The sequence below is a fragment of the Macrobrachium rosenbergii genome, chromosome 13, assembly GCF_040412425.1.
Source record: "Macrobrachium rosenbergii isolate ZJJX-2024 chromosome 13, ASM4041242v1, whole genome shotgun sequence".
Taxonomy (NCBI): Eukaryota; Metazoa; Arthropoda; class Malacostraca; order Decapoda; family Palaemonidae; genus Macrobrachium; species Macrobrachium rosenbergii.
Genome location: NC_089753.1, coordinates 42,070,123 through 42,082,068, shown reverse-complemented (window position 1 = coordinate 42,082,068; position 11,946 = coordinate 42,070,123). Strand labels below are relative to the sequence as shown.

The 11,946-nt window shown below is 38.2% G+C and overlaps 1 protein-coding gene across 1 annotated transcript; it reads left to right on the top strand.

Annotated features, from left to right (window-relative positions):
* Positions 1–6,428: 6,428 nt before the first annotated feature.
* On the top strand, positions 6,429–8,399 carry LOC136844770 (serine-aspartate repeat-containing protein I-like). Its single transcript, XM_067114007.1, has one exon. The coding sequence runs from the start codon at positions 6,429–6,431 to the stop codon at positions 8,397–8,399; it is 1,971 nt and encodes a 656-aa protein (XP_066970108.1).
* The last annotated feature ends 3,547 nt before the right edge of the window (positions 8,400–11,946 follow it).

Genomic DNA, 11,946 nt, shown 5'->3' with positions numbered 1-11,946 from the left:
GGAAATAGGAGAGAGAGAGAGAGAGAGAGAGAGAGAGAGAGAGAGAGAGAGAGAGAGAGAGAGAGAGAGAGAGAGAGACGTTCCGGGGATGACCACGCATGCATGCAGAAGCTGCTGAGAGAGAGAGAGAGAGAGAGAGAGAGAGAGAGAGAGAGAGAGAGAGAGACGTTCCGGGGATGACCACGCATGCATGCAGAAGCTGCTGAGAGAGAGAGAGAGAGAGAGAGAGAGAGAGAGAGAGAGAGAGAGAGAGAGAGAGAGAGAGACGTTCAGGGATGACCACGCATGTATGCAGAAGCTGCTGAGAGAGAGAGAGAGAGAGAGAGAGAGAGAGAGAGAGAGAGAGAGAGACGTTCCCTGGGATGACCACGCATGCATGCAGAAGCTGCTGAGAGAGAGAGAGAGAGAGAGAGAGAGAGAGAGAGAGAGAGAGAGAGAGAGAGAGAGAGAGAGAGAGAGAGATTTTCAAGGTCGATTATCTACTAATTGAAGTTAATTACAATTCCAATGAACTGTCACGAGGGGAGAGAGAGAGAGAGAGAGAGAGAGAGAGAGAGAGAGAGAGAGAGAGAGAGAGATTCCGAAGAAAAGTCTTGTCAAGGTCGATTATCTACTAATTGATGCTAATTACTATTTCACCGAACTGTCGTGGAGAGAGAGAGAGAGAGAGAGAGAGAGAGAGAGAGAGAGAGAGAGAGAGAGAGAGAGCATAAAAATCTTCAGCAAATGACATGCGTTGCGAGAACGTAAATTTAAGATATCCCATAAACCTCAAAAAGGAAATATGTCTCCCAAATGAGAATAGAATTAAGATACTAATATTACAAACTCCCTCTCTCTTTCTCTCTCTCTCTCTCTCTCTCTCTCTCTCTCTCTCTCTCTCTCTCTCTCTCTCTCTCTCTAAACAATGATTACATAACAACAACCCAAACCATTAACAGAAAGGCATAAAACCTCAAATCCTTAAACCAAGCATCGAAACCATTCCCCCTCAAACGGTAACGATAATAATGATCGTCACGATAATGACGATCGTCACGATAACGATGACGGTGGCGTTAATAATAAGGGCGATAACGCATGTAAACGAGATAAGAAGGGGATGCTGATGATGGGCGGAGTGTGGAAGGGGAACCATCGGACACTGGCAGTGACGAATTGGCAGATTCATAAATGTCTTCTCTTAAACCAAACAAACCCCCCTTTTTTTCCCTCGAGCGGATGATTTCCGAGTCCTGGTGAAGAAGAAGAAGAAGAAGAAGAAGAAGAAGAAGAAAGAGAAGGAGGGGGAGGAGGAGTCATGTTGAAGAAGAAGAAGAAGAAGAAGAAGGGGGAGTAGACATGAAGAAGAAAAGAAGGAGGAAGAGGAAGAGGAGGAGGAGGAGTCATGAAGAAGAAGAAGAAGAAGAAGAAGAAGAAGAAGAAGAAGAAGAAGAAGAAGAAGAAGAAGAAGAAGAAGGAGGAGGAGGAGGAGGACTGGGAGAAGGAGTAGTCATGCAGAAGAAGAAGAAGAGGAGGAAGAAGAAGGAGGAAGAGGAGGAGGAGGAGGAGTTGTCATGTTGAAGAAGAAGAAGAAGAAGAAGAAGAAGAAGAAGAAGAAGAAGAAGAAGAAGAAGGAGGAGGAGGGGGAGGAGGAGGAGTCATGTTGAAGAAGAAGAAGAAGAAGAAGAGGAAATATTTAGTAGAATGCAAGAAACAGAAAGTGAAAATACTTAATGGTTCAGGGGTTATGATGAAAGATAATGAGGCAAAATGAGGGATTTAAGAAATCATTAGTAAAGTGCAAGACGAAAGCCAAATAAAATACTAAGTGGTTTCAGGTCATGATTAGAGAGAAATGATTGACTGATTAAATTAGGCAATCTAGCGTCACCAAGATTGTAGAGAAGAAGATAAGCCATGTATAAAAGTACCGAATTATCAATCAATACTAGAGATTATTAATAAACAGCAACAAAAAAGCAAAAAAAAAAAAATTGCTACATGGCTTACAATTTTTGCTATAACTTCAAAAACATTCTCGTGATTGGTGCTAGATTGGTTCACTTCAGATGAAATGACTAACTACAGAAAATGACGGAATTGAAAGTAATAGGGAAAATATTTTAATTAAAAGGAAAAATGTAGTCTATGGAATCCAAATCTAGCTCAGCCATTTTAGAGAGAGAGAGAGAGAGAGAGAGAGAGAGAGAGCAGCTTTTATACTCATAAACAGGAATATAATATAAGCATATTCTTTAATGATTCATGTAGAAAGCGTGTTTGCCTACACACTATGAATCATTCGATCAAAAAAAAAAAAAAAGATGCACTTCATTGCAAAATGAATCACAAAACCGACCCACTTTGAACACAGTAATATAATAAATACATCAGACCAAAACAGAAAATTTTAGTAATTAATCATTATTATTCCAAATATATAAAATTTCTCATGGAACAAACCTAAAGAACAAAGTAACATAATAAATGAATAAGAAAACCATATAATTTTAGGGATTACCATTATTCAAAATATATAAATTTCAAATGGAACAAAATAAATGTGAAAAAAGACAGCACAGACAGTTGCAATATCAAATATATAAATAAATCAATAAATAAATAATTCATGAAAAACAAAAGAACCACAATCACTTGGGCACCGCAAGTCTTAATAAATGCTTTATACTCCCTAAGAATGGTTTCCTTCCAAAAGGCAAGTAAACAGAACAGAAACAAGAATAAATCGATAAAAACAATTGAAACCATAAACAAAAACAAGTGTCTGTGATGCATCACTATATTGTGATCGAAAATAATGAGTAACAAAAAACACAAAAATGTAACTGGGAAACCGTATTTTTCAAAATACAAAAAATACAGTTTGTCAATTACATTTTTGTGGCTTTTTTACTCAAAAACTAGTCACAAAAACACACGGACATAATACTATAAATAAAAACACGCTCAAAGGAATCGTCCATACAACGAAACAGGAATAAGCAGAAAGAAAACCAGCAAATCACCAAGAAACAGGAATAGAAGGAAAAAGCGTACAAGGATACAAACATAAAGGAATAAGAATAGACGAGAGATTGTGCACGGATACAAAAACGAAGGAAGAAGGACAGACGAAAGAGCTAACAAGGACGCATAAATAAAAGATTAAGAATAAACGAAAGGGCGTATACAAGGATTCATAACTAAAGGAATAAGAATGGACGAAAGAGCGTAAAAGAAAACAAAAAATAAGGGAATAAGAATAGACGAAAGAGCGTGCAAGGAAACTGAAATGAAGGAATAAGAACAGACGAAAGAGCGAGCAAGGATATATAAATAAAGGAATAAGAATAAATGAAAGAGCGTGCAACGAAACAAAAATACAGAAATAAGAATAGACAAAAGAGCATGTGAGGATAAATAAATAAAGGAATAAGAATAGACGAAATAGCGTACACGGAAACAAAAATAATGGAATAAGAAACGACGAAAAAAATATAGCAAGAAAAGAGAATAAAACACAAAACACAACACCCGAAAGCATAAACACTTAACAGAGACGTAAATTAAAGAAATAAAAAGCAAAAAAAGAAACAGAAAAGTATTCTTAAGACGGAATCAGTCAAAAAAAAAAAGAAAAAAACGCGGCTCCCCAGAAAAGACATCGGCTCATCGATCGGGATTCAAATTCCCTTTAGTCAATTTGATACATACAAGTGGTCTAAGAGGATTACACCGGATTAGAAAAATATACATTCAGAGACGACACGTCTCTACGCTGCAAAGGGAACAAAAGTGACACTGCTCTCTCTCTCACAGAGAGAGAGAGAGAGAGAGAGAGAGAGAGAGAGAGAGAGAGAGAGAGAGCACACGGGAAAGTCAGATATGTTTATATACAGTAATATATATATATATATATATATATATATATATATATATATATATATATATATATATATATATATATATATATATATATATATAGAGAGAGAGAGAGAGAGAGAGAGAGAGCACAGGGAAGTCAATGTGTTTATATAATATATATATGTATAGTAGAGAGAGAGAGAGAGAGAGAGAGAGAGAGAGAGAGAGAGAGAGAGAGAGAGAGAGAGAGAGGCTATAAGAAACCTCATCCCTGAAGACGTGTTGAGAAGCCAGAAGCTGTTTAGTACCTTCTGGTGCCAACCACTCAGAAGGGAAGAAAGGTGTATGGTGAAAATAATATTTAAAATTTCAATTGCATCCATCAGTCCTTATGGATATTTTCCGATGTCAGACATTGCACAAAGTTACAATAAACATTCATAGTTTCATCATTTAAATAGAAAAGAACACTGAACAAGATCTATGAAATCATACAGCGCTCTATTAACTCGGGCAATTTCCTAATGTTTCGAAGTTCTCAGTCGAATGCAAAGGGAAAAATAAATAAATAAAAACAATTTAATCGACTTCTGTGAAAATCCTCTTAATAGAGAACATCCCTGACTGCGAGATTTACATATGCAACCTGATAGAAGCTTCAGTTCTAAATAAGAATTAATTGATAAAGAGAGTACTAAAGTTCGGTATGAAATTCGTAAATGAGGGATGCTATTTCCTCCTGAACTATATAATTTGGCCTCTTTAAACATGCAGCGCTTTTGACTTGCGGTATTTATTGACCTCGTCACACATAATGTTTCCTGATTTAGAATTGTTTAATTTTATTGTTTATGTTACTGTTGAACAGCTCCTGTTAGTGTTCAGAGCTCCGTTTTAGCGCAAAAAATTTCGTTTGATTCTTAATGAATAATTATTAATCATGAACACCTAAACCTGAATGCATGGTATGAAGAAAACTGTACAAATAAAAGTACTCAGTACCTAAAAATGAGTGCCTGGTCATGATAGTAAAACTAAAACTAATCTATGGACAAATTTCACTCGACATCTTAAAGCACTGCATATGATTATGAAAAAACGACAAAACCAATATGCATACTGATATTACAACGCATCTCCTAAACTATTATGTAAACAGACACTCAACAGAGGACGCCTGTAAACAGACGAAACTCAAAACATATCTTCACTCCCTGCATACGAATACGATAACTTCGACAGGTTGGCCAGTAAAGAGAAGTGTTATTGACAATCAAGGTCGACCTTCACCTGCGTAAAACACTATGAAAGCCGAGGGGTCGGCCGTTAAGTAATGGTCTTCATAATTCGTTTCTAATTCTAACGCTCGCCAGCACCACGTTTATGATCCACTCCGAGGGGTTGCGCCCTTCGGACCAAACGGTCTTGACCTGGTCTGGAACCGGCCAGGTGTGTTCACTCGGTGCTCAGATTGGCCCTTCTCCCATCTCCTTGTACTAAACCCTTCTTCTTCTTCTTGTCCTCCTAATTTTCTTTTCTCAACAGTGGCGTGGCTTCCGTTTTTTTTATATTTCCATTTACGTTAACTGCGCGTTCTCCTGGTTCTTCTGAATTTTGACATTTCCATGGTTCTAAATTACTACCAGTTTCCTTGGGGGTTTCGAACAATTTTTTTTTTTTTTTTAAGAATTCCCCATCTCCTTTTTCGAATGACATGAGGCTTAAACATAATACCCGCGTCAGTAAAAAGTTGTTGCAACTCTAATTTACATATTTAAACCCTTAACTTCTGCAGTCATTCCCTATACTTCTCTGCTTCTTCTCGTCTTTCTTTCCCTGCATCATCTGGCTTCAGTGCGGTGATTCCTATCCCTTTTAGTTTAAATAAAGAGGCAGTCAAAGTGAAAATAAAAGTAGCAGTCATACCAAGATTTGGTAATTTTTCTTCGACTTAATTGGACACCATATTCCTTCCGATGAACAGTATTTTCTCACCCTTTTACTATACCGTCTAACACACACACACACACACTCTCTCTCTCTCTCTCTCTCTCTCTCTCTCTCTCTCTCTCTCTCTCTCTCTCTCTCTCTCTCTCTCTCTCTCATTCATTTACTACATCTTTGCTTTTTCTACCCTTCGTACTCGTCATGCAAATAAGTCAAAACTGATTCTTCCCCCAATTAAATATTTATTAAAAATAAAAACACATCAGAACATAAAATAAAAAAAAAAGGTGTACTTAAAAAGCATTCAGAAATACCAAAACTCCCAATAAAGAACAGCCCACACTGGGCGCAGTAAACAATCCTGGAAGCAACATTATCAAAAACATAAGAGTAATGTTAAAGGAAAACAATAAAAAAAAATCACAATAAAGTAATCTCAGTCGATAATGGCCCACCGTAACCGTCCGAAAACACCCACTTGAAAGGAAAACGGGAGTAAAAATCTAAACGTAAAACGTAAAAATAGAAAAAAAAAGCAAGAAACTTCCGACCAAGACCATCACGCGAACATAACGAATGGCCAAAGTTTTGGGACGCGTGGTAGGCACTTTTGAAATCCTGCTCCTTCCCACCTGATGCTGCTTTGCTGCTGCTCTGCTGCTGCTGCTGCTGCTCTCCTGCAGCTGCTGCCATCTCCTGCGTTCAGATTTGCAGCTGCTGATAGTGAAGGTGAAGGTGACGGTGACGCCGATGATGCTGATGATGCTATTGCTGATGGTGATAGTGATGGTGATGATGCTGCTGGGGATGGTGATGATGCTGACGCCGACGATGGTGATGCTGCTGTTGGGGATGGTGATGATGATGATGTTGACGCCGATGATGCTCTTGCTGATGGTGACAGTGATGGTGATGATGCTGCTGGGGATGGTGATGGTGATGATGTTGACGCCGATGATGTTGATGCCGCTGGTGGTGATGGTGATGATGCTGACGCCGATGATGCTGCTGATAGTTATGCTGCTGCTGCTAGGGATGGCGATGGTGATAATGTTGACGCCGATGATGGTGATGCTGCTGGTGATGGTGATGATGATGCTGGGGATGGTGATGGTGATGATGCTGCTGCTGATGGTGATGGTGATTTTGCTGCTGGGGATGGGGATGGTGATGATGTTGACGCCGATGATGTTGATGCCGCTGGTGGTGATGGTGATGATGCTGACGCCGATGATGCTGCTGATAGTTATGCTGCTGCTGCTAGGGATGGCGATGGTGATAATGTTGACGCTGATGATGGTGATGCTGCTGGTGATGGTGATGATGCTGCTGTTGATGGTGATGATGATGCTGGGGATGGTGATGGTGATGATGCTGCTGCTGATGGTGATGGTGATTTTGCTGCTGGGGATGGGGATGGTGATGATGTTGACGCCGATGATGTTGATGCCGCTGGTGGTGATGGTGATGATGCTGACGCCGATGATGCTGCTGATAGTTATGCTGCTGCTGCTAGGGATGGCGATGGTGATAATGTTGACGCTGATGATGGTGATGCTGCTGGTGATGGTGATGATGCTGCTGGTGATGGTGATGATGATGCTGGGGATGGTGATGGTGATGATGCTGCTGCTGATGGTGATGGTGATTTTGCTGCTGGGGATGGGGATGGTGATGATGTTGACGCCGATGATATTGATGCCGCTGGTGGTGATGGTGATGATGCTGACGCCGATGATGCTGCTGATAGTTATGCTGCTGCTGCTAGGGATGGCGATGGTGATAATGTTGACGCTGATGATGGTGATGCTGCTGGTGATGGTGATGATGCTGCTGTTGATGGTGATGATGATGCTGGGGATGGTGATGGTGATGATGCTGCTGCTGATGGTGATGGTGATTTTGCTGCTGGGGATGGGGATGGTGATGATGTTGACGCCGATGATGTTGATGCCGCTGGTGGTGATGGTGATGATGCTGACGCCGATGATGCTGCTGATAGTTATGCTGCTGCTGCTAGGGATGGCGATGGTGATAATGTTGACGCTGATGATGGTGATGCTGCTGGTGATGGTGATGATGCTGCTGTTGATGGTGATGATGATGCTGGGGATGGTGATGGTGATGATGCTGCTGCTGATGGTGATGGTGATTTTGCTGCTGGGGATGGGGATGGTGATGATGTTGACGCCGATGATGTTGATGCCGCTGGTGGTGATGGTGATGATGCTGACGCCGATGATGCTGCTGATAGTTATGCTGCTGCTGCTAGGGTTGGCGATGGTGATAATGTTGACGCCGATGATGGTGATGCTGCTGGTGATGGTGATGATGATGTTGGGGATGGTGATGGTGATGATGCTGCTGCTGATGGTGATGGTGATGCTGCTGCTGATGGTGATGGTGATTTTGCTGCTGGGGATGGGGATGGTGATGATGTTGACGCCGATGATGGTGATGCTGCTGCTGCTCCTGCTGCTGCTCCTGCTGATGCTGATGGTGAAGTTTATGTTGATGGTGAAGCCGGTGATGACGATGCTGCTGCTGCCGATGGTGAAGCTGCTACTGCTGGTGGTGATGGTGATGCTACTGATGCAAGCTACTGATGGTGATGGTTATGGTGAAGGAGATGCTGCTGCTGCTGATGCAAGCTACTGATGTTGAAGGTGACGGTGATGCTGATGGTGATGATGTTAATGATGATGTTGGGGTTTTACAACGTACGTATGACGTCATCTTTGTTTCAGCTCGTATAGCCTATATAACAATTGTAAAATGCCAGATCTGTATCGATGTTTTGATCAAGCATTTTGCTAGCTATAAGGTTAAACGCTATTATAGCTTTATATATATATATATATATATATATATATATATATATATATATATATATATATATATATATATATATACACATATATACATACATATGTGTGTTACGTGTATAATCATATACATTTATATAAATAAATATGTATATATACACATATATAAATATATATATATATATATATATATATATATATATATATATATATATGTATGTATGTAAGTATATATATACATATGCATATATATATATAGATAGATATAACACAAAACTACAACAAAACAACAAGGTCAGTATTATTACTCTTAATTCCATCATTATAGATGTTATTAACATAGGCCATACATTGTATTTACATTATTAACCACTACAATCAACAACCCAAGGACCACCTACACACTAGCCAATAAAAAATCAAACATCAGCCAATAACAATAAATTATCACATCAATGTTAGTGTGAAAAGCAAATTGTTCAAAGGGACATTTTTTTCCTCCAATTCCCATTTCCAGAGCAAAAACATTTCCTTAATTGCTGTTCCAATTCCAGGAACCGGCGAAGGACCTCCGGCGGGAGGTGATGTTTCCCTGATTCCCTTGGTCAGTCCCTGGATACTCTGATTAAACTCCGAGTCCCTAATGCGTCACAGATGATGTCGGGCAGTTCAGTATTTTTGTGCTGTGACTTTTAAATTAGCTATTACCTAAAGAACTTGCGTAAGTTGTTTGTGTTATATATATATATATATATATATATATATATATATATATATATATATATATATATATATATATATATATATATATATATATAATCATGAAGCTACAAATGTCGTTTAATATCAAATTCACGCTACCTCGAGAGTATCTCCGATGGAGAATTATCACCGAAGGGGAATTTATATAAGTGATAAATGAACAGGTACCACTGGGACGCGAACCCTTGACATGGACCCATTCAACGACTCCAGTGGACGCTACCACCGCGCCATCAAGATGATGGCGCGGTGGTAGCGTCCACTGGAGTCGTTGAATGGGTCCATGTCAAGGGTTCGCGTCCCAGTGGTACCTGTTCATTTATCACTTATATAAATTCCCTTCGGTGATAATTCTCCATCGGAGATACTCGAGGTAACGTGAATTTGATATTAAACGACATTTGTAGCTTCATGATTGTATATAAATCACGGTGTGATAAAAATTTCATATATATATATATATATATATATATATATATATATATATATATATATATATATATATATATATATATATATATATATATATATATATATATATATATAGGTTCGGCATAAGTAACGCCCTCTGTTTAAGTGGAACAAAATTAAAGCCTTTTTGATTATCCTTTATTTTTTCGAACATGAATGTATTGCCACGGGTTAATAGATTAATATAATATATTAACAAAATTAATACAATGCTTATTCGGTTTAATAATGTACAATACAAATGATATTTCGGCTTTGCACCCTTGGGATGTTAAATTTAGCTGATAACAATCTTGCGGTTTCAGCACCATTTTTATTGTTTTGATAGTACAATTGAATTGCTTTTACTCTCTGTTCCTTTGCTAATCTCGTGGTTGTATAAAATATCTGAAAAAATTAAGATTTAGCAAATTAATTAAAGAAAATATACATTATAAGATATAAAATTAAAAAGGGCGTTACTTATGCCGCATTATTAAACCGAATAAGCATTATATTAATTTTGTTAATATATTATATTAACCTATTAACCTGTGGCAATACATAATGCATTCATGTTCGAAAAAATAACGGATAATCAAAGAGCTTTAATTTTGTTCCACTTAAACAAGGGCGTTACTTATGCCGCACCTATATATATATATATATATATATATATATATATATATATATATATATATATATATATATATATATATATATATATATATACTTAGATATATATGTATATAAAATATATATATATATATATATATATATATATATATATATATATATATATATATATATATATATATATATATATATATATATACTGCATATATATACTTAGATATATATGTATATATAATATATATGTATATAATATATATATATATATATATATATATATATATATATATATATATATATATATATATATATATATATATATATATATAAACATTCACACAGGATATATACATTCAGTATAACATCGAAAAAAATTCCAAATTTAATACAGATTCTTACACACAAAATAATGATACACATTAACAACACAGGCCCCATCTGATTGTCTAATCTGAAAATACACAAAACCGTGGCAGCCTGAGAGAGAGAGAGAGAGAGAGAGAGAGAGAGAGAGAGAGAGAGAGAGAGAGAGAGAGAGAGAGAGAGAGAGAGAGTCCTGCCTGAATTCCATTCCCACATAAGTTTGTGTAAAAATAATCACTTAGCACATCACATTCAATGCCGTTCACTTACTTTTCCTTCTTCCATCTCTTCCTCCTCCATCTCTCCTCCTCCACCTCCTCCCCCCTCTCCTTCTCCATCTCCTTCCACTCCACCCACCCAGGGAAGGAGGAGGGGTGTTACCATCCTCCTACAAGAGTCCAACACGGACGGAGCCTTGACAAACTGCAGACAATAAATCTCCCGCAGAAGCAATAAACCCTCCCGTTGTATACCACCAGTTATGCCAACATTTAAAAAAAAATATAAAAAAAAGAGTAACCCTTTGAAGCACCGAAACCCCTCCCAACCCAAAATACAAGTGCTAAATACAACCTTCTCCCCATCAAAACCCACCTTTTTTTTTAATATAACTCCAAATACAACCCACTTCCCGCGCCTCACTTTTTTTTATACGAACGGAATTAACGAAAATGTAGAAAACTGAGAAATATTGTAGTTCCTCCTCCCTCAAAACCCGTTGCTTAAAAAGCCACACTCTCAGTCTGTCTGTCTGTCTGTCTGTCTATTTCTGTCTTCTGTCTATGCGTCTCTGTCTTCTGTCTGTCTGTCTCTGTCTTCTGTCTATGTCTCTGTCTTTTGTCTATCTGCCTGTGTATTTCTGTCTTCTGTCTGTGTATCTCTGTCTCCTTTCTGTCTGTCTTCTGTCTGTCTCTGTCTTCTGTCTGTCTGTCTCTGTCTTCTGTCTAGCTGTCTCTGTCTTTTGTCTATCTGTCTGTGTATTTCTGTCTTCTGTCTGTGTATCTCTGTCTCCTTTCTGTCTGTCTGTCTGTCTGTCTGTCTGTCTCTGTCTTCTGTCTGTCTGTCTCTGTCTTCTGTCTGTCTGTCTCTGTCTTCTGTCTATCTGTCTGTGTATCTCTGT